This window comes from Bos grunniens, chromosome 13 (genome assembly GCF_055505025.1).
Source record: "Bos grunniens cultivar Pamir isolate PY7600 chromosome 13, Bosgru_T2T1.0, whole genome shotgun sequence".
NCBI classification, from domain to species: domain Eukaryota; kingdom Metazoa; phylum Chordata; class Mammalia; order Artiodactyla; family Bovidae; genus Bos; species Bos grunniens.
Window position 1 is genome coordinate 40193859 of NC_141177.1, and position 24141 is coordinate 40217999.

Here is a 24141-nt window from a genome sequence, read left to right on the forward strand (position 1 = left end):
AGAATGCTTCTCTAACTAGGGAATAGAACATAAAAACATTCACATGATAGGGGTTTCAGAAGGAGACAAGTAAGGAAAAAGGGTGCAAAATGTATGTGGTGAAATTATGGGTAAAAACTTCTGAACCTGGGACTTCCCTGGTGGTCCAGTGGTGAGGATTCTGTGCTTCCACTACAGGGGGCACAGGTTTTGAACCTGGTCAGGGAACTACTTGGCAAAGGTGATTAAAACCATGAGACAGGGGATGTTCCTGGATTACCTGGGTCACCCTAGTGTAATCACAAAGTCCTGGGACCTGGGAGGGCTGTAGTCAAAGAGAAGGTGGGAAGACAGGAGCATTAGAAAAGACATTCCAAGATGTGATGTGCTGTCTCTGAAGATGACGGAAGAGTCTACAAGGCAAAAAATGAGGTATTCAGTCGTTCAGTTGTGTCCAACTCTTTGCCACCCTATGGACTGCAGCACACCAGCCTCCTCTGTCCTTCACTATTTCCCAGAGTTTGCTCAAATTCATTTCCATTGAGTCAATGATGTCCTCCAACCATCTTGTCCTCTGTTGGCCCTTTTCCTCCTGCCTTCAATCTTGCCCAAAATCAGGGTCTTCTCTAATGAGTCAGCTCTTCGCATCAGGTGGCCAAAGTATTGGAGCTTCAGGTTCAGCATCAGTCCTTTCAATAAATATCATGGTTGGAACTAGGATTTCCTTTAGGGTTGATTGGTTTGATCTTCTTTCAGTTCAAGGGACTCCCACAAGTCTTCTCCAGCACCACAGTTCAAAAGCATCAATTCTTTGGTGCTCAGCCTTCTTTATGGTCCTACTCTCACATCCTACATGATTACAGGAAAAGCCAAAGCTTTGACTCTATGGACCTTTGTCAGAAAAGTGATGTCTCTGCTTTTCTATATGCTCTCTAAGCTTCTCATAGCTTTTCTTCCAAGAGGCAAGTGTCTTTAATTTCATGGCTGTGGTCACAGTCTACATTGATTTTTAGCCCAAGAATATGAAGCCTGTCACTGTTTCCGTTTTTTCCCTATCTATTTCCCATAAACTTATGGGACCAGATGCCATAATCTCAGTTTTTGAATGTTGAGTTTTAAGCCAACTTTTTCATTCTCCTCCCTCACCTTCATCAAGAGGCTCTTTAGTTCCTCCTCACTTTCTGCTAAAAGGGTAGTGTCACCTGCGTATCTGAGGTTATTGATATTTCTCCTGGCAATCTTGATTCCAGCTTGTGATTCATCCAGTCCTTCATTTCACATGATGTACTCTGCATATAAGTTACATAAGCAGGATACAATAATATACAGTCTTGACATACTTCTTTCCCAATTTTGAAGCAGCCCATTGTTCCATATCCAATTCTATCTGTTGCTTCTTGACCTGCATACAGGTTTCTCAGGAGGCTGGTAAGATGGTCTGGTATTACCATCTCTTTAAGAATTTTCCACAGTTTGTTGTGATCCACACACCCAAAGGCTTTAGCATAGTCAGTGAGGAGGAGTGGATATTTTTCTGGAATTCTCTTGCTTTTTCTATGATCCCATGGATGCTGGCAATTTGATCTCTGCCTTTTCTAAATCCAACTTGTACACTTGGAAGTCTTTGGCTCACATACTGTTGAAGTCTAGCTTGAAGGATTTTGAGCATTAATTTGCTAGCATGTGAAAAGAGTACAATTTGCAGTAGTTTGAACATTCTTTGCAATTGCCCTTCTTTGGGATTGAAATGAAAACTGACATTTTCTACAGTTTTCCAAATTTGCTGGTAAATTGAGGGCAACACATTAACAGCATCATCTTTTAGGATTTAAAATAGTTCAGCTTGAAATCCATCATCTCCATGACCTTTGTTCATAATAATGCTTCCTAAGGCCCACCATTCAGGTATGACCTAAATCAAATCCCTTATGATTATACAGTGGAAGTGAGAAATAGATTTAAGGGCCTAGATCTGATAGATAGGGTGCCTGATGAACTATGGAATGAGGTTCGTGACATTGTACAGGAGACAGGGATCAAGACCATCCCCATGGAAAAGAAAAGCAAAAAAGCAAAATGGCTGTCTGGGGAGGCCTTACAAAAAGCTGTGAAAAGAAGAGAAGCAAAAAGCAAAGGAGAAAAGGAAAGATATAAGCATGTGAATGCAGAGTTCCAAAGAATAGCAAGAAGAGATAAGAAAGCCTTCCTCAGCGATCAACGCAAAGAAATAGAGGAAAACAACAGAATGGGAAAGACTAGAGATCTCTTCAAGAAAATTAGAGGTACCAAGGGAACACTTCATGCAAAGATGGGCTCGATAAAGGACAGAAATGGCATGGACCTAAGAGAAGCAGAAGATATTAAGAAGAGGTGGCAAGAATACACAGAAGAATTGTACAAAAAGATCTTCATGACCCAGATAATCATGATGGTGTGATCACTCATCTAGAGCCAGACATCCTGGAATGTGAAGTCAAGTGGGCCTTAGAAAGCATTACTATGAACAAAGCTAGTGGAGGGGATGGAATTCCAGTTGAGCTATTTCAAATCCTGAAAGATGATGCTGTGAAAGTGCTGCACTCAATATGCCATCAAATTTGGAAAACTCAGCAGTGGCCACAGGACTGGAAAAGGTCAGTTTTCATTCCAATCCCAAAGAAAGGCAATGCCAAAGAATGCTCAAACTACCGCACAATTGCACTCATCTCACACGCTAGTAAAGTAATGCTCAAAATTTTCCAAGCCAGGCTTCAGCAATACGTGAACTGTGAACTTCCAGATGTTCAAGCTGGTTTTAGAAAAGGCAGAGGAACCAGAGATCAAAACAGCAAGAGAGTTCCAGAAAAACATCTATTTCTGCTTTATTGACTATGCCAAAGCCTTTGACTGTGTGGATCACAATAAACTGTGGAAAATTCTGAAAGAGATGGGAATACCAGACCACCTGATCTGCCTCTTGAGAAATCTGTATGCAGGTCAGGAAGCAACAGTTAGAACTGGACATGGAACAACAGACTGGTTCCAAATAGGAAAATGAGTATGTCAAGGCTGTATATTATCACCCTGCTTATTTAACTTCTATGCAGAGTACATCATGAGAAACGCTGGACTGGAAGAAACACAAGCTGGAATCAAGATTGCCGGGAGAAATATCAATAACCTCAGATGTGCAGATGACACCACTCTTATGGCAGAAAGTGAAGAGGAACTCAAAAGCCTCTTGATGAAAGTGAAAGTGGAGAGTGAAAAGTTGGCTTAAAGCTCAACATTCAGAAAACAAAGATCATGGCATCTGGTCCCATCACTTCATGGCAAATAGATGGGGAAACAGTGGAAACAATGTCAGACTTTATTTTGGGGGGCTCCAAAATCACTGCAGATGGTGACTGCAGCCATGAAATTAAAAGACGCTTACTCCTTGGAAGGAAAGTTATGACCAACCTAGATAACATATTGAAAAGCAGAGACATTACTTTGCCAACAAAGGTCTGTCTGGTCAAGGCTATGGTTTTTCCTGTGGTCATGTATGGATGTGAGAGTTGGACTGTGAAGAAGGCTGAGCACTGAAGAATTGATGCTTTTGAACTGTGGTGTTGGAGAAGACTCTTGAGAGTCCCTTGGACTGCAAGGAGATCCAACCAGTCCATTCTGAAGGAGATCAGCCCTGGGATTTCTTTGGAGGGAATGATGCTGAAGCTGAAACTCCAGTACTTTGGCCACCTCATGCGAAGAGTTGACTCATTGGAAAAGACTCTGATGCTGGGAGAGATTGGGGGCAGGAGGAGAAGGGGACGACAGAGGATGAGATGGCTGGATGGCATCACTGACTTGATGGACATGAGTCTTAGTGAACTCCAGGAGTTTGTGATGGACAGGGAGGCCTGGCGTGCTGCAATTCATGGGGTCGCAAAGAGTCAGACACGACTGAGTGACTGAACTGAACTGAACTGAAGGCCCACTAGACTTCACACTCCAGGATGTCTGGCTGGAGGTAAGTGACCACACCATAGTGGTTATCTGGATCATTGACATTTGTGGTTAATTCTGTGTATTCTTGCCATCTGTTCTTAATCTCTTCTGCTTCTTTTAGGTCCATACTGTTTCTGTCCTTTACTGTGCCTACCTTTGGATGACATTTTCCCTTGGTATCTCTAGTTTTCTGAAGAGATCTCTAGTCTTTCTCACTCTATTGTTTCAGTCTATCTCTTTGCATTGTTCACTTATGAAGGTGTTCTTATTTCTCTTTGCTAGTCTTCAGAACTCTGCATTCAGCTGCCTATATATTTCCCTTTCTCCTTTGCCCTTTCACTTCTCTTCTTTTCTCAGGTATCTGTAAGGCTTTCTCAGACAGCCATTTTGTCTCCTTGCATTTCTTTTACTTGGGGATGGTGTCAGTCACTGCCTACTGTACAATGTTATGAACCTCCATCCACAATTCTTTAGGCACTCTGTATCAGATCTAATCTCTTGAATATATTTGTCACTTCCATTGTATAACCATTTGATTTAGGTCATACCTGAATGGCCTTCACAACAAACTGTGGAAAATTCTTCAAGAGATGGGAATACCAGACCACCTGACCTACCTCTTGATAAATCTGTATGCAGGACAACAAGCAACAGGTAGAACTGAACATGGAAAAACAGACAGGTTCCAAATTGGGAAAGGAGTACATCAAGGCTGTACATTGTCACCCTGCTTATTTAACTTATATGTAGAGTACATCATGAAAAATGCTGGGCTGGATGAAGCACAAGCTGGAATCAGGATTGCTGGGAGAAATAGCAATAACCTCAGATATGCAGATAACACAACCATTATGGCAGAAAGTGAAGAAGAACTCAAGAGCCTCTTGATGAAAGTGAAAGAGGAGAGTGAAAAAGTTGGTTTAAAGCTCAACATTCAGAAAACTAAGATCATGGCATCTGGTCCCATCATTTCATGGCAAATAGATGGGGAAACAATGGAAACAGTGAGAGACTTTATTTGGGGGGGCTCCAAAATCATTGCAGATGGTGACTGCAGCCATGAAATTAAAAGATCCTTGGAAGAAAAGCTATGACAAACCTACATAGCATATTAAAAAGCAGAGACATTACTTTGCCAACAAAAGGCCATCTAGTCAAAGCTATTGTTTTTCCAGTAGTCATGTATGGATGTGAGAGTTGGACTATAAAGGCAGCTGAGCACTGAAGAATTGATGCTTTTGAACTGTGGTGTTGGAGAACACTCTTGAGAATCCCTTGGACTGCAAGGAGATCCAACCAGTCCATCCTAAAGGAAACCAGTCCTGAATACTCACTCATTGGAAGGACTGATTCTGAAGCTCAAACTCCAATAATTTGGCCACCTGATGCGAAGAACTGACTCATTGGAAAAAGCCCTGATGCTGTGAAAGATTGAAGGTGAGAGGAGAAGGGGACGGCATAGGTTGAGATGGTTGGATGGAATCCCCAACTCGAGGGACATGAGTTTGAGTAAGCTCCAGGACTTGGTGATGGACAGGAAAGCCTGGTGTGCTGCAGTCCATGGGGTCACAAAGAGTCAGACACGACAGACCAACTGAACTGAACTGACCTGAATTGCCTAGTTGCTTTCCCTAGTACAGGGAGGAACCAGAGTCCCACACATTAGCAGAAAATTGGATAAAAGATTTACTGAACATGGCCCTGCCCACCAGAGCAAGACTCAGTTTTCCCCACAGCCAGTCCTTCCCATCAAGTAGTTTGTACAAGCCTCTTATCCTCATCCATCACAGGGCAGAAAGAAGGAGCAAGAATCTCAGTGCTATGGCCTCCAGAATGAAAACCACAATCACAGAAAACTAACCAAAATAATCAGATGGATCAAAGCCTTGTGTAACGCCAGTAACTATCAGTTCAGTTCAGTCACTCAGTCTATAAGTCATGCCATTCACCCATGATGGACAGGTCCTGGTAGAGAGTTCTGATAAAATGTGGTTCACTGGAGAAGGGAATGGCAAACCACTTAGCATTCTTGTCTTGTGAACCCCATTAACAGTATGAAAAGGCAAAAAGATATGACACTGAAAAATGAGCACCCCAGGTTCGTAGGTGCACAACATGCTACTAAGGAAGAATAGAAATATACCAGCAGAAAGAAAGAGGATGAGCCAACACAGAACAACACCCAGTTGTGGGTGTGTCTAGTGGTAAAAGTAAAGTCTGATGCTTTAAAGAATGATATTGCATAGGAACCTGGGATGTTAGGTCCATGAATCAAGGTAAATTGAATATGGTCAAACAGGAGACGGCAAGAGTAAAGATCAACATTTTAGGAATCAGTGAACCAAAATGGGCTGGAATGGACAATTTTAATTCAGATGACCATTATATCTACTACTGTGGGCAAGAATCCCTTAGAAGAATTGGAGTAGCCCTCATTGTCAAGAGAAGAGTGTGAAATGCAGTACATGGGTGCAATCTCAAAATCAGCAGAAGGATCTCAGTTCATTTCCAAAACAAATCATTCAGCATCACAATAATCCAAGTCTATGCCCCAACTTCAAATTCCAAAGAAGCTGAAGTTGAATGGTTCTGTAAAGACCTATAAGACCTTCTAGATCCAACACCAAAAAAAATAAATAAAAGATGTCCTTTTCATCATAGAGGACTGTGAAGCAAAAGTAAGAGGTCAAGAGATAACAGAAGTAACAGGCAAGTTTGGCCTTGGAGTACAAATGAAGCAGGGCAAAGACTAAACAGAGTATTACAAAGAGAATGCTCTTGTCTTAGCAAATACCCTCTTCCAACAACACAAGACCTGGTCTTTAGGAGTTGGAAAAGGCAAGAAAACAGATTTTCCCCTACAACCTCCAGAAAAGAAGGCACATCTGCTGACACTTCAATTTTAGCCCATGGAACCAGATTTTGAATTTCTGACCTCCAGAAATATAAAATAATACATTATTTTCATTTCCATCCCCAAAGGTTTTGGTCATTTGTTGTAGCAGCAACAGTAACTAATACAGATGTGGTTCAAGTCAGCCCCACCTCCATCCGCTGCATCATAGGTTTTCCTCTCTCTGCTGGACTGTTCCTCTGACCTCAGAGGCAGGCAGTCATCTGCCGCATCAGGAAAACTTGTCTCTTGATATCACTTTTCTCCTCAGAGACTGTGCAATTCTGTGGTCGTCATTACAGCAAAGTCTTTGAAGACTGTGTACTCTGCTTCTCACTGATCTCTTGCACCATTTCTTGAACCCATTCTCCTCATGGTTTGCCTTCACCACTCTATCAAAGCTGCACTTGACCTTGCCAAGGTTAACTGCCCAATCCAGTGGTCAGTTTCAGTCTTCCCTGATTTGTCCCCTTGTTAGCATTGGTCTCTTTTTTCTTCCAAACATCTGTTTCGCATGCCTTCTAAGAACAACCCCTCCTTCCTCACTCACCAATCCTTCTCAGCCTCTTTTGCAGGTTCCTCCATATTTTTTTTTAATCACCTTCTTAATGCTGGGTTCTCATGAAGCTTAACTTCCCTATCTATACCACTCACTGTATAACATCTTTGATTATCGAGTCTCGTGGCTTTAAGAGGCAACTAAAATTAACAAACCACAAGTTAAATATTTTATCTAAACCTTTTCGCTGGTAGAATTCTATGTCCAACTGTATGCATGCATCTTCACTTGGGTACCTAAAGGCATCTCAAAGATACATGTCTATAATTGAACTCCTAATCTTCCCACAAAAGTGTGCTCCCCCACATCGTCTCCATCTGAGAAAATGGCATCTCCATCTCCTGTCCCTTAGCCACAAACACCTGGAGTCAACTTTGATTCCCCTTTTCCTTTAACTGTATGTCCAACATGTTAGACAGTCTAAGTCATGCTGCCCTTAAAATAAATCCCTGTTCTAACAACTCTGACCATATTTACTGCTCCTTCTGTGGTCCAAGCCAACATCATCTCTCACCTAAATTCCTGTAGAGTCCTAAATGAGGGCTCTTCTTTCTCTTTTCTTCTCAACACAACAACCAGGTTATGTTATGTAACAACTCATGTCTGTTCCTGTAACTACTCTGCTCAAAACACAAAATATCATTCTCCATTTCTCTCACAGTAAAGTCCTTTTACATGCCTATGTGACACAGATCCACTGGCCCCACTGGCTCTCTGGTCAACTCCTGTCTTCTTTCCTCACTAAACTCCACCCACATCAGCTGACTTGCTGGCCCTTCCTTCCTGAATTTAGTGTTTTGTGTTCCAGAGAAATGAAGGGAGCCACAATCTCTCTTTCAAGGCTGCTTTTTGTACAATTGAAAAGCTGTGTGGGATGTAGGGCAGTTGGTGTTTCTGCCTAACAGATGTACAGAAATGCAAAAGACTGTGCAGAATTTTCTCAACAGGCACTTACCCATTTCTAACAACTAAATTCTCCTGATTTCATTTACTGTCTCCTCCTCCACTAGACTATAAACTCAAGAATTTCTCATTTTAAAAGAAAAATAATTTCTCATTTTAATTAACATTTATTATAAAACAATGTATTACTAAAGAACGTTCAGTAAAGTTTTTCTGAATGAGAGTAAATGGCAACTAATGAAATACTGGGAGAATATACAAGAACTCATCAAAATGCTAAGCATGGGCAGACAATTGAGAAATTAAATAAATGAGTAATGTGTGCTGCTTTACAATAAAAATATAATACTGGATTTTTTAAATCATATTTTTAGCTTACCAAGATAATTATGCTAAGTTAAAAAATAAATATACAATCTGTAGATTGAAGATTATTTGTCTTTTATATAAACACACATACACAATTGCATAGGATTCATAAAGAAAATGCACCAAAGTTAAGTATTAGTAAGTGGTTTAATCGTAGCTCATTTTTATTTCCTATCCTTTCCCTTCTGTTTTCCAATGTTTCTGCAATTTGTGTGTTTTTTCAAATATCAGAAAGAAAGAGTATTCTTACTTTGAAGTCTTTATTGTTTCGTAAACTGTTTTTCTTTTTTTAAGGAAAGGCAAGCTTTCAAATATTCAGACACTTCATTTAAGCACATCCACCAAGTACAAAAATCCTCTTCCCTAGAAGCAAGAAATTCTTGAAGATCCAGAAGGAGGACTAAGAGTCAATATTCTTCAGAAAATGGAAACTCAGGGTGACCAACACCCCTGAAAGAGAAGGAAGCAGATTAATTTATTAAATCTGTCATATTGTCAGAGAAAGCATTACTCTGTGGAGGCAGTCAGGATGGGCTAAAACTCTAAATCTACAAACACATCCCTCCTTCTCCCCACCCTCCCCGACAAGCACACGCAGGTGTCTGCTCCATGTACACACAGAAGCTGCATGTCCAGTCCCAATATTCACATGTAATATTCACTCCACAGTGATACGTAGTTTGACTCAGGTTACAATTTCCAAGAGGGCACAAGACCTGGGTCTAACTATGGAGATCATTTCAGACACAAGTGGAACTTCTGTCCCTAGATGATAAGAAGGGTCGCAGTGAACAAATTAGCTCCTCTTTTCCACAAATCCATTACTAAGCTGATATTGAGCACCCCCAAAACAGAGTGTCCCCATTAAGGAACTTCTCATCTATTGGAGAGATACCTTGTGCACCTGAATAATCATAGAGCACAGAGTGGGATTATTATTTTCTTAATTTATACTGTACTGTATTAAAACACTGGTTATTCAGCAAGTAGTATTACTGCTGTTTTCCCTTTTTTCCATGTTTCTACTTTTCTCTCTGAAAATGTCATTTTCCGTTCACTTCATTAAAAAGTGAATTCTGAATGATTCCAAGTGCCAGGAGCTGTGCTGTTGACCCAAGCCCACAAAGATGTGTAAGTCTAGGCATTCACAGCCTAATGAAAGAGAATATACATTTATACTTAAAAGTCTTTAAGTATAGAAATGCAACTATCCACCTTTTTTTCAATTATCATGTCTTTAATCAGAACATAATAGTGGCTCAGCTGGTTAAGAATATGCCTGCAATGTGGGAGACCTGGACCGATCCCTGGGTTGGGAAGATCCCCTGGAGAAGGGAAAGGCTACCCACTCGAGTATTCTGGCCTGGAAAATTCCATGGATTGTATAGTCAGTGGGGTCCCAAAGAGTCGAACATGACTGAGCGACTTCCACACTTATCAGAATCATGATATAGCTTTACAAACAATAGGGAGAGCGTTGGGATCTTTCATTTGAAGCATAATTTTTGTTAACCAATAATTTGTATTCCCTTCTCTCTAAACTTCCTTCCAAATTTCTCTTCTGTCTCTTCAGTCCCAATATTCTCCTGTAGTAATTAAGCAGCCGGAATCATGTTAGTGACTAGGTCAAAGTCAAGGAGGTGGGGGCTCCCCAGGGGATGGACTTCTAAAGTGCGCTTAGTTGCTCAGTCACGTCTGACTGTTTATGACGCCATGGACTGTAACCCACCAGGTTCCTCTGTCCATGGGATTTTTCAGGCAAGAATACTGGATTGGGCTGCCATGCCCTCCTCCAGGGGATCTTCTCACACAGGAATTGAACCCAGGTCTCCTGCACTGCAGGTGGATTCTTTACCATCTGAGCCACCAAGGACTTCTGATGGACAAAAGCTAAACTGGGGTGAGTCTTTACTCAAGAAACCAGAGACCCAGATGATCCTATCTGGGTGTGTCCTGCTAAAGACACAGAGTCACTCACTGGAGGGTCAGTTAAGCTTATGATCTACTGGTAATTCAACTTTGTGAGATAACAAGGATGAGGACATGGGAGTCATAATAGGGAAAAAAGATCGACAAAGAGATTAATTTGAAAGAAATGATGGTATCTTGGAAAAGAAATGCCCATTAATGATAATATCCACCAGACACTTAGGGGCAGGCCCATGTGACTTCACAGCACTGTTGCACATTGACCTTCATAAGACCCTCCTCAATAAAAATGTCAACAATACATTTTATAATTGTGTTCACAGGATTTACATGAATGCCGGCTTCCCAGGTGGCTCAGTGGTAAAGGAAACACTTGCCAGGCAGGAGACATGGGTTCGATCCCTTGATCCCCAAGGTTCCCTGGAGAAGGAAATGGCAACCCACTCCAGTATTCCTTCCTGGGGAATCCCATGGATTGAGGAGCCTGTTGGGGTTCATTCCACAAGGCCCCAAGATTTGGGCATGAATAAGCAACTAAACAGAACAAAACAAGAAAGTAATCTTTGATGGATTCGTTAATACATCAGTCAGTTCAGTTCAGTTCAGTCGCTCAGTTATGTCCGACTCTTTGGGACTCCATGAATCGCAGCACACCAGGCCTCCCTGTCCATCACCAATGCCTGGAGTTTACTCAAACTCATGTCCATCGAGTCAGTGATGCCATCCAGCCATCTCATCCTCTGTCATCCCCATCCCCTCCTGCCCCCAATCCCTCCCAGCATCAGGGTGTTTTCCAATAAGTCAACTCTTCACATAATACATAGTTATTATTAATATAATCATGTTCCCCTGATGTAAAAAGAGATAAAGATTAAACATGTTCACAGGTCACTGAAACAATTGTTGGCTGCAGCACCATGCCCTTTGTGTTCCCTGGGTGCTCGGCACTGAGAGGAGGTGCACCAGGCACAGGGAATAGGGGCACAAAGTGGTGAATTCACCACGATGCCAACTCTGGGGATTTTACTGATGAGTTGTCCTGGGCCCATCACTGCTGTTGGTCAAAGATGGAACCCTGGAGGAAATCTCTGGTATGAGGTCTGCAGAAAGTCCCCGGTTACTCCTAAGCAGGAAATCAGCACTGTCTTTCTAGAATTATCCTTTTGAAAAGCTTAGTTCCCCTGCTGACCCGCCTGCTAGAGAAAACAGTGTCTGGGTGAAACATCTGCGAGTCACTTACGGGTGAAAATCACAATATCTTATATTTCTGTTGAGGCCATCGACTGCTTTCATGTCTTCTGGAGTCAGTTCAAAGTCAAACACCTGGAAGGAAGGGACAATCACATTACCCCTCCCTCAAGGAGCCAGTCTCCCCCTGGGGACTGGAGGATTTTCCAGCTGGATGGAGTCAAGAAGAAGGAGCAGGGAAGCCATGTCTGTCCTCAGCTTTCAGGAGAACCAGCATGGGAACCTCTGCTGAGTTCTCACCTCTCCTTCCCATACCTTCTCCTTCTCTGTCCACCTCACAAACATTACAGCGCATCAGTCCCTTATCTTTCTAAGTGAATCACTTCAGCCAGAAAGCAAACTAAAATCATTCTTTTCCAATCACACTGCCTTCAGGTACTCCTAACTCGATAACTGCAATTGAGCATTAGACTGATTAACTCTTCCCAACATCCTGTAAGGGTGACAGCGATCAGCTAAAGTAGTGCAGGGAGGAGGCTCCCCCTTTAAAGCCTGTTCAGGAATCTAATATCAAAATTACTCATTGTCTATGAATAAATCTAACAAAAACTTTATGTAAATGTCTTAGTGGAGAAAGTTATGAAGTGTTTTAACATTAAAGAACACCTAAGTAATTAAAACTTCACTTCATAATCATGAAATGAAAAGCTCAATTTTGTAAAGAAATTCATTTTCTCCAAAGTGATCTAGTGTTTCAATGCAACATGACCCAAAGACTTGAGCATGTATTCTCTCCTGGAAGTTGGTAAAGTGATACTAAATTTTAAATAAAAGAACAGCTAATCAAAAGCAGCCAATACAGCTTTAAAAAATAAAAAATTACCATTATGAAAAGCAAGACTTATTTTCCACTTTAATAACATGGTGCAGAAAACTGAATAGTTAAATAGAAAAGAGATAACAGAAATGTATTTATGGACACTTGATATATGACTGAGTTGACAATGAAAATCTGTGAGGAAATATGAAACCTTAGATTTACATTTAAATATACTTAAACATGTGTGCATCCATTTTCATATTATCTTAGATAAACAGTTCCAGCTAGATTACAGAACCAAATTTAAATGGAAACACAGAAACAAATGATGAGGAGACAATTTCCGTTCCCCTCACTTGGCCTGACCTGTAACCTGCATTGGACAGTGATATTTCCCAGAAGAGATGACCCAGATCTGAGCCCAGACAGGAAGAGGACTATTTCCCTAATAACTGACTTGGGATAATAGCACTGTGCTGAGATGAAGACCAGATTAGTTGTCCCAGTCTAGTCAAATATTCATAAAAACTATACAGAGAAGGGTGGAGGCTCCTCTGACAAGAGCCTCGTCCGCCTGCTAAAGCAGAACTGCCCAGCTGCTTCGCATTGAACTGCAAAAGCACAGGATAGCCCAGCCCAGAGGACGGCAACTTAGCTGAGTGCAGGTTGATTGTCAAACCACAGAATCCAAAAGACGCATAAATCATCTCTGCATTAAATCCTGAAACTGGGGAGTTTCCATACAATTATGGCTAAAGGTACAATAATGATCTTCTACACAGAAAACAAAGTATAAACAACCTAGCAAAAATGGACAAAGTCTTGAAGAGGACTTCACAAAGACAGAAACTCAAGATTAAATGTATGAAGATGAAATCTTATTAGTATTCAGGGAAAGGCAAAATAAAAATACAATGGTTTGGAAGTTAACGATCACTGCCATAGATTTTCTGTCCTCATATTCACATGATGATGCTGTTAAAAATGAATCCTTTGAGGGGTGATTATGTCATGATGATGGAGCCCTCATGAAAGAGATTTAAACAACATAATATTCACATAAGAGAACTGGGGGAGTTCTTTGCCCCCTCCACCATGTTAAGATACAAGGAGTAACCTGTGACTTGGAGGAGCAGCTTCACCTGACCACACAGCCATTCTGATCTCAGATCTCCAGCTTCTACTGTGAGAAACAAATTCCAGTTTTTTTCTCAGCCACTTAACCTATGGTGTTTTATTACAGCAGTTCAAACAGTATTGAAAAAATCACATAATGCAATTGCATAATTGAGAATGAAGAAAATAAGATGTCATTTTGCACAAAGTGACAGAATACATTGCAAATGTAATGCTCAAGCTAAAATCTCCATTTTCTGTCCAACCGTAACCCTCTCCAGCCATAATGCCTCTCCTGTTGCCACAGCAGGAGGAGAAAACTACCAGGCATTCACACACAGGGAAAGATCAGGTAACTCGTTTTGGCCCAAAGATAGTCTGAGAGCTGGACAAAGAATGACCCTCGTGAAGGATACTCCCTAGGAGCCCTCTGCCCACAGCCCCACTCATCATCACCTGCATGTTCTCTTTGATCCACTCCTTGTTGTTACCCTTGGCCAGAACCACAACCCCACGTTGTATCTGGTAGCGAAGGGCAACCAGAGCTGCCGTTTTCTTGTGCTTCTGGGCAATGGAAGAGAGAACTGGGTCCTCCAAGAGAACGGGGTGGTTTGGGTTCACCCTGGAAGGAAATTCAGAAATGCTGAGGAGCCAAGACTAAATACTCAATTTCTGAATATTTTCCCAAACAGAACAAGAGGTTCACTCTAGACCAGGGCTTCCCAAAGTATAGTTCATTGACCAGCATCATCACTATCAACTAAGATCTTGTAAGAAATACAAATTCCATGGCAGAGCTGAAAACAAACTGAATCAGAACCTCAACTGTGTCACCTCCTATTCTGTTTACAAAGCTCTGCAGGTGATTCAGAGACATTATTGAGTTGAGACCATGACTGCCAAACTCATGGATCTTTTTCCTTTAATTTTCAGGGGTGTTTTTTCTTATATAATCAAGGGCATGAATAGAGAAGCGGAAGGAAAGACCAAGAATTGTTTGTATATTTCACTTTTTCTAAGGTATTGATAAAAATTGAGAGGTCTCAAAATAAGAGACATTTATTTCATCATTATTCTACTATAGATGCTTATAAAAATGGTTCAAATTGAATTTTTTTTCTATCATGATAGAAACCGAGGAGTTAAATACTATTATCTCAACTTTAGACATAAGGTAAGTGAACCTTGGAACACCTATTTTTAAAAATGTGCACATTAGTTAATAAGTAAATCATGACATAAGCTTGTGTCTCTGGTCTCAACCAGGAGATTATATACAGATTTTAATGTAAACATTTGTTATTCATGAGTCGACAAGCTAATATAATCTAGAAAAATTGGCAGGGTGATGGGAAGATAAAAGAGAAGAATTCATTCCATTACTCCTCTCTCTCCCCTCTGCCTATGAGAGTTATCTGAGTATTGTATGATTTAAACTATCTCATCAAAAATTGAATTTTACATAAACTCCCTGTTGCTTTCATTAGAGTTCAATACCATCCTTTTACTCTTTGGGATCCCAGAGCACTATAGGCAACAAGAACAATATCATGTGACTTGCAGAAATCCAACAGTTTCCTCTGGTTGAGATAAGGGTGACATTCCACCTGTAGAAAACCAATAGAGAAGAGTGTCACGTATTATGGAAATGTAATATTAAATGACAAAGAAAGGCAAAAAGTTTAAAAAATGATAAAGGAAATACTATAACATTAAATGTAATTTGGAAATATTAATATCAACAGAGAGAAATAGAGAAAAGTTTGTTTATACACTTAATTTATGATGGACATAGATGGGAGAACCAGTCTGAGATTGACTAACCAAAAGATGGGCTCTACATTTGAGTAGATATTCAAGAGTAAAATTCATACAGTGTTAGCATCACAATGAGCCTTTAACTCCACCCTCTAACCTGAATGATTTTCATCATCTCCAACACAGTTTTCTCAACTGTGCTCCCTGTTAAAGACTTATAAACACTGTGACACCAAGACTAAGGATTCAGCCATCAGAACCCCACACAAACCCTTAACACCCATCTCAGCTGATTTGCCTCTTTATCAATTTATTTCCCATTCCACATTTTCATGGTTTTCCTTCCTGTACAAAGTTCACTCCAGGGCACTTTCACCCTGTGACTTGGCCATCCTTTCATCTCGGGGAAATACCTCCTTCCTCAACTTCTGCGTTCTACCGGGAAGATCTCTGCACTTTTCCGCCAAGATTTACAGACAGAGATACCATTTTGGATTTTATACACACCATGCAGACAGGAACTCAGCTGTTTAGAATCTCCTGTCCACAATGGTCAGGTGAACAGGAGGGGAGGACAGACAGACATCAGGCCCCAGGGCAAGAAGGAGGTTCTGGAGAGCAGGAGAGGGAGAAGCTGAGCTGCTCACCTGGTTGCAGACAGGCTTGTACTTGAGCCCCGGCTTGTTCAGGATCTTCTCCAGCTGCTTGTGGTTGAAGTTGGACACCCCGATGGATTTGGCCAGCCCTGCGTCCTTGCACTTCTCCAGGGCCTGGGAGGGAGGGGTGGTGAACAATTACATGGAATGATAGAGCAAGAATAAATGCTGAAAAACATCAGTAATCACTGTCATCCATCAAGAATTGCATTGATTATCAAGAAGGAAAGAGAGGAAGAAGACATGATATAAAAAGAAATATTGTTTGCTCCTTGAACCCTGGAGAAGACATATCATATGGAAGGAAAGAGATGCCTGTCTGCACTGTCCCATATTCTCCTCCTCCATTCCTCTCTGTAAACATTACAGCAATGGCTTCCTCCCCACAAACCCAGCATCCCAGCCCTTAGATTCATGAACTGCTGAGTCTGATGGTCCACGGCGCATTCTCACAGGTGGAAAAAATGAAGGAAGTTCCCACTCTCCTGGCTCCTCCCCAGTCTCTCTACTCCTCATACTCACCTCCCATGTGAGACAGAAATCCACTGAGTCAGCTATCAGTTTTCCATTTTCATCTTTTGGATATAATTCCTCCCCTGGCTAGAATAGAAGCAGTCATTTTAGAGATGTCACAAAATAATTTCTCCACATTTAGCAAGGCTGCCTGGCACCAGGGATTAAACCTCCATGAGGTAAGTTTAAAATTTTCCAGATACTAGAAAATATTTGCAAAATGATTTGTGTATATAGCCAATGTCTTTAGGAGAGAGACTTATTCTAATCTCTTATATTTAATATATGTTGTAATAAGTACAATTTTTCTAGGTCCTAAAAGGGACTTCCTGTGACTTCTGTGAATTTTGTCTGTTCTTGTACTTGCCTGCTTCCAAATGCCTCTATGAGATGGGAATGGCAGTAAGTTACATGACTTTATTTCCAGAATAAAATTTGCTATCTTGACCTGGTCTAGATAATCAGACTCTCTTTTCCCTCTGAGAATCAGGTGCCCTAGGACAGCAGGGATCTCATTAGGTTGATATGGAATGTGGAAGACCCAGACATGTTCTCATATGTTCATGACCATGAGCCTTGAGCTGCCCCAAGGTCAAATTTCCCACCAATGGAAAATGTTCAGTAAAAATAAAGTAAACCATGAATAGTGCCCTTATAAGGGATAGGAAAAGGAGACACATCTATAGAGTACTGCCACCATCATTTCTGTCTGTGGCTGGAACTTGCCATCTGTGTAGACCACTAAGCTATTTTGCATTGGATGGTTTGAGTTGATTTCTGTGACTTGAAATCAAGTGTTCTAAGTAAACCTTTATTAATGGATAAGTGCAGTCTACAAACCTCATCTGAAGACTAGGGAGAGTGCAGGAAAGTTATCCCAAGTCCCTGTATAGGTACAAGGATCAGATGCACTCAGAAGGAGCACCACCAAATATGCTCAACTTGAAAGGGTGAAAGACAAGAGAAACTCATCATGTTCAATGTAAGGCAGTGTCATGCTCACCACGGCTGCACCAAACTCTTGGTTCATGAAATCCCCAGACACTCAGGAGTCATAACAAGGACTGTGTGCAGAACTCACCTAGTTCTATTTCCTCAAGTTTTTCTGGCAGAGAGTCTCAGATTATTAACTCCTTTCTCTGGAAGGTATGTAAGGGATTCAAAGAAACTCAGTAAAAAGATGATCACAAATGATTATTTGGAGGATTCTACTCTAGTGTAATCATCCCTTCAACCTACTAAGAAAAATCTTAATTTAACCATCCATGCGAGTTGATGCACATTCTAACACAAGATGTAACACTGATGTGATCACACGAATTTCTAACCTTCAGAGCCAGCGGATAATGCATAATATAGAGATCGACATAGTCCAGTTGAAGACTTTTCAGTGACTTTTCCAAGGCTGGTCGGACCAACTCTGGTCGAAAGGATGTGCACCAAAGCTGCAGAGGTTAAAGAATAAAAGTTGTATTAAGAATACTTTAGGTAACTTATTTGGCTTTACTGCAAGGCTTGTCTGATATTACTTCCCCAACCAAGGATCAAATCAGGGCACATGGCATTAAAGTATCAAGTCTTAAGCATTGAACCACCAGGGAACTCTAATACTTTAGGAATTTACCAATAAGCATAGTTCACCAAGCAACTCTTCACAAAAGGATCCTATTATATAATTGTCACCTGGGCACAATCACTTGCACACATGTGCACACACACAACACACACAGTACCTTTGAAGTGCAGAATATGTCTTCTCTCTTCACAGTGCCATCTGCCATCTTGCTTCGAATGGCCTGACCTATCTGCTCTTCATTTTGGTAAGCATGAGCACAGTCAATATGGCGGAACCCAACCTCTATAGCAAATGGGGTGAATTCCAGAGCATCCCTCTTAGCAACCTACATAAGCAACAAAGGGAGAAGTTGGATATCCACATGATTAAGAGATTGCTATGCAAAAGCTTTCATCTTCCCAACATCAACTTTTCTTTGTGCCTTTGGTTAGTTCTGTATGTGTGGTGATGAAGGCTTGAAGATTTCCCTGAATATTCCTGGTGAGTGATTTAGTGGACACCCAGGAACCATTCATCTTGAAGTGATCATGGTTGATTATGGGCATCAGAGACCTCAAGACCACCTGCAGGTTCACTGATTCGCTGGTAGAACCGAAAGGACTCAGGATAACATTGCAGTCAGGATAGGATTTATACTGTGAGATCTTTGAAGATAATTCAATAAAGGTGTAAAGTGCCTGGTAAAAGCATCAAGAAACAAGGTAATTGCTTCTAAGACCTCTGTCTACCAGTGAGGCCACAAAGAATACACCACATAAAAACTGTATGCAATCAAGGTGTACAAAGAGATGTTCTCATATAAGTCGCTGTTTTTGTTCATTCACTCAGTCCTGTTCAATTCTTTCTGACCCCATGGACTGCAGCACTCCAGGTTTCCCCATATTTCATTATCTCCTGCAGTTTGCTCAAACTCATGTCTGTTGTATCAATGATGCCACCCAGCTATCTCACCCTCTGTTGCCTCCTTCTTCTCGTGCCTTCAGTCTTTTCCAGAATCAGGGTCTTTTCCAATAAGTTGGCTCTTCGTATTGTGTGGCCAAAGTATTGGAGCTTCAGCTTCAGCATCAGTCCTTCCAAGGAATACTCAGGGTTGATTTCCTTTAGGACTGACTGGTTTGATCTCCTTGCTGTCCAAGGCATTCTCAAGACTTCTCAAACACCACAGTTCAAAAGCATCAATTCTTCCGTGCATAGCCTTTTATGGTCCAACTCTCACATCCATACATAACGAATGGAAAAACCATGGCTTTGACTATGTGGACCTTTGTCCACAAGCCAATGTCTCTGCTTAAGACGATGTCTAGGTTTCTCGTAGCTTTTCTTCTGAGGAGCAATTATCTTTTAATTTCCTGGCTACAGTCACCGTCTACAATGATTTGAAGTCCAAGAAAATAAAGTCTGCCACTGTTCCCATTTCTCCCCCATTTATTTGCCATGAAGCGATGGGACTGAATGACATGATCTTAGGATTTGAATGTTCAATTTTAAGTCAGCTTTTCACTCCCTCTTTCACCTTCATCAAGAGATTCTCTAGCTCCTCTTCCTTTCTGCCATTAGGGTGGTGTCATCTCCATTCTGAAGTTATTGATCTTTCTCCCGGTTCGAGCTTCATTCAAGCTTGAACTTCAATCAGTTACCATTTCCCATGATTATTCTTACCAATGTAAGTATCCACTCTTAATGAATTACCAAAATCAACCTAGGTAACAGTTCCATCACCTCACACACCTAATTTTTTTGGGTGTTTGTAATATTGTCACCCTGCTTATTTAACTTACACACAGAGGACATCATGAGAAATGCTGGGCTGGAAAAAGCACAAGCTGAAATCAAAATTGCCGGGAGAAATATCAATAACCTCAGATATGCAGATGACACCACCCTTATGGCAGAAAGTAAAGAGGAACTAAAAAGCCTCTTGATGAAAGTTAAAGAGGAGAGTGAAAAAGTTGGCTTAAAGCTCAACATTCAGAAAATGGAGATCATGGCATCTGGTCCTATCACTTCATGGGAAATAGATGGGGAAACAGTGGAAACAGTGTCAGACTTTATTTTTGGGGGCTCCAAAATCACTGCAGATGGTGATTGCAGCCATGAAATTAAAAGACACTTACTCCTTGGAAGGAAAGTTATGATCAACCTAGACAGCATATTGAAAAGCAGAGACATTACTTTGCCAACAAAGGTCCATCTAGTCAAGGCTATGGTTTTTCCTGTGGTCATGTATGGATGTGAGAGTTGGACTGTGAAGAAAGCTGAGCACTGAAAAATTGATGCTTTTGAACTGTGGTGTTGGAGAAGACTCCTGAGAGTCCCTTGGACTGCAAGGAGATCCAACCAGTCCATTCTAAAGGAGATCAGCCCTGGGATTTCTTTGGAGGGAATGATGCTAAAGCTGAAACTCCAGTACTTTGACCACCTCATGCAAAGAGTTGACTCATTGGGAAAGACTCTGATGCTGGGAGGGATTGGGGGCAGCAGGAGAAGGGGACGATGGAGGATGAGATGGCTGGATGGCATCACCAACTCTATGGATGTGAGTTTGAGTGAACTCCGGGAGTTGGTGATGGACAGGGAGGCCTGGCATGCTGCGATTCATGGGGTTGCAAAGAGTCGGACACGACTGAGCAACTGAACTGAACTGAAGAAGACATAAGATCTAGTCTACAAAATTAAAGATTTATCCCATCATTTTTAACTATAGTCACAGTGCTTTACATCAGGTCTCCATGATTATTCATCTTATAATTGATGGTCTGTACCCTTGACCAACAACTTACCATTTTTCCCAGGCTTGACACCAGCTTCTGGTCACCACACCTCTATTCTCTGCTTCTATGAGTTCTACTTTTTAAGATTCTAGCTACAAGGAGATTATACAGTATTTGTCTTTCTATTTCTGGCTTGTTTCACTTGCTTTAATATTCTCACCATCCATCTGTGCAGTTGCAAATAGCAGGATTAATGTCATTTTAATGCTGAATAATATTCCATTTCTTTTTATATGATTCAGAATCTTTCCCATTTCAAAGTGTTAAAGTGTTAGTCATTCAGTCATGTCCCACTCTTTGTGACCACATGGACTGTCGCCCATCAGGCTCCTCTGTCCACGGGATTCTCTGCAAGAATACTGGGGTGGGTTGCCATTTCCTTTTCCAGGGGATCTTCCTGACCCAGGGATCGAACTCAGATCCCCCACATTGCAGGCAGATTCTTTAACATTTGAACTACCCGGGGAAGCCCAAGAAAACATTACAAAACCTGGCCTGTAAGGTAGTAACTTTTACCCTCAAATGACAGTATATTTTCTCTGAGAATGAATTTCCAAGCAGAAACAAAAATATGAGGCAAAACACAGCTGGAGTGTTTCTTGCCTGCCATCTAGAAGGCACCCCACAGTATCAAAGAAATTCATTCCCATTATTTTTCATTCAACTCATCTACAGCACCTCCCACCTCAAATACTTCTCTGTGTCATGGCTTTTTGGAAGGAGGAAAGAGTTCTGGAATTAATTAAATATACAGATAAACCTCACCATTGCAATCACCTTCAAAGCAAAGCAGCTGACACTATTCTTGACAGCTGAGTCTCACCTCTTCTGCCAATCTGGGAAAGAGATAGAAACTGGAAGGAAACCCAGAGTAATCTGCAGGTGAGCACAGCTTGAGACCATGATGCAGAGTAAAGGCTGAATGCTTTCTCCTCTTTCAGAGGAAATGGTTCTAGCCTGGTTGGTGGAACCACATGACCCTCCCAGAGTCACACAGGAGCTCAGTGCTTGACAACCCAAGTCCCTTCTGCTTGTGTCACATCCACTACTATTTATATCTCAACCCACAACCAGTACTGTTACCTCTTGAGGTGCATAGGTTCCAAATCCCAGGACAGGAATGAAGTGGCCATCATTAAGCTTCACCTTCTGGCCTTTGGGATCCATTGTCTGTTGCTCCTCTGAGTAAGCAGACTGGGATTTTTTTCTTCTCCCTTCAAATGTTATAAATAACAAGAACATCACACCCCAGCTGCACTGTCCAGTGTTAGCAGAGACACTGTAGGAGAAGCATGATTAAACTAGTACCCATGGAGTCAGAGATGATTGAACACAGTTAACTTGTTTGATTCTTTTTATCAACATAACCTCACGTATTATACAATGATGAGATTGGGTGAGCAATTATTGACTATTTGTTAGACTAGAAACTTCCAACAAAAATCTTTTTTAATTTTCTATTATGAAGCCCAATCTCAATCAAACATCAATTGAAAAAACTACCTTACAGTAAACACACACACATACACACAAATCACACAATCTGAAAGTGTTTAATAGCATTTTTCAAAATGTTACCCCTTAATAAAGAATCAAAACTTCAAGTGAAAATAAATTTCCCCTTTTACATTTCCCGCAGCAAAATTATTATGCTTTACAGACCTGACTGGTGAAACCCTGAACAGAAAATGGAAATGAGACATTTTGGCAAAGTGCTTATTGGAAGTTAATTATTAATAGCCTTAGGATACCATGCACAGTGTTCAAAGAGACTTTGAGTGTTGATCCCTTGTAGCTAGTTATATAACTTTTAGGGTACTCTCATAATGTCACTGATACATATTTTACATAATTTACTAACTGCTCCACATCATTCATAAATGAAAAACCTATAAACAAATTAAAATGCAACAAATCTGGAAAGAGTAACAGAAAATATGATGCACTGATGCGTAAGAACGTTGTGAAGACAAAATTTAACATGTACAATGATGTTGGCAAAATGGTGAGGTGGGAGGACTGAACTCTCCCATGGAAAGACAAGAAAAGAAAGAGAAATCACCTGAAAACTTCATAGGAGTCTGGAAAACAGTCAAACACAGATCGACAGCAACAAAGTGAACAGCCAATTAGGAAAAATCAAGAACAGAGTGGAAGGAAATTTCATCGTGTATTACTCACCTGTACCCTCCTCCTGCCTGGGGCAGTGCAACCTTGATGAGCTCCCAGTTGCTCCCTTAATCTAGAGTGATAACAGAAAACCTTATGTGCGGTATTCCAACCTACTTGGGGGCTGTCTGGGGACTAGTGTCTGTTCCACTTAACTCTAAGCTTAAACTGAAGAGCTCCTGGAATGCCTATTGCAGCTGCAGGGGAACTATATATATATATATATGTTTGTGTGTATATATACATACATACGGAGCCAAGGACAAAGGTATAAGGGTGGAGACATAGACTAGACCATGTATTAAAAGGCCCTGAATAGAATGGGGGTGTGGCTTTGGGGGACATAGTGCATTCAAAAACAGTCATAAATTCACCAGAATCAGATAGCCAGTCTCGGCCAGGTAAGATGCTGACTCAGAAATGAACTAAGCCACCCATAGCTTTCCTGTTGGGCTGATCCCAGGACTAGGACCATGACGAGCCAACTAGTAAAAGTCATGACAAGGAACAAATCTACCAAGAGTGAGATTTTCCCTGTTCTTTCAAGTACCAAATTGAATGCACACACACAGAAACACACAGAGGAACACACATACAGAAACACAAACACACAGAGGAACACACATACAGGAATATACACACACACAGGAACACACACACACAGGAACACACACAGGAACACACACACACAGGAACACACACACACAAAGGGACACACATATAGGAACACATACACACACAGGAACACACACACATCTGGACAGGGCAGGGCGGCCATCACAGAGGGCCCCAAGGAGCAGGGGCTGGGGCTCTGACTGTGTGTAAGTGCTGCACCACATGCACAGCTGCCCGCACCAGGGGCTGCTCCTGCACACCTTCCTCTGGCTCCTCCACCCGCTAGGGCAAAGGTGCAGTGCAGGGGATGGGGGTGCACACTTACAGGGGGTGCACACTTACAAGGAGTGGAACCAGT

At 41.4% G+C, this 24141-nt stretch overlaps 1 protein-coding gene across 4 annotated transcripts; it reads right to left on the reverse strand.

Annotated features, from left to right (window-relative positions):
* Window positions 1-8913: 8913 nt before the first annotated feature.
* LOC147360802 (aldo-keto reductase family 1 member C3-like) lies at window positions 8914-23358 on the reverse strand. Of its 4 annotated transcripts, none has more exons than XM_086331127.1 (10): window positions 23181-23358; window positions 22083-22213; window positions 18386-18553; window positions 17981-18097; window positions 16662-16739; window positions 16131-16253; window positions 15223-15332; window positions 14182-14347; window positions 11842-11924; window positions 8914-9122 (listed from the first exon to the last, which is right to left on the reverse strand). In XM_086331127.1, exons 2-10 carry the CDS (start codon window positions 22164-22166, stop codon window positions 9080-9082), a joined length of 972 nt encoding a protein of 323 aa, XP_086187253.1. In that variant the 5' UTR covers window positions 22167-22213; window positions 23181-23358; the 3' UTR covers window positions 8914-9079. The 4 variants fall into 4 exon arrangements, with proteins under 4 accessions (XP_086187253.1, XP_086187249.1, XP_086187250.1 ...); XM_086331123.1 differs by having other exon boundaries at window positions 22083-22278; XM_086331124.1 differs by lacking the exon at window positions 23181-23358 and adding an exon at window positions 23062-23151 and having other exon boundaries at window positions 22083-22278.
* Window positions 23359-24141: the final 783 nt, after the last annotated feature.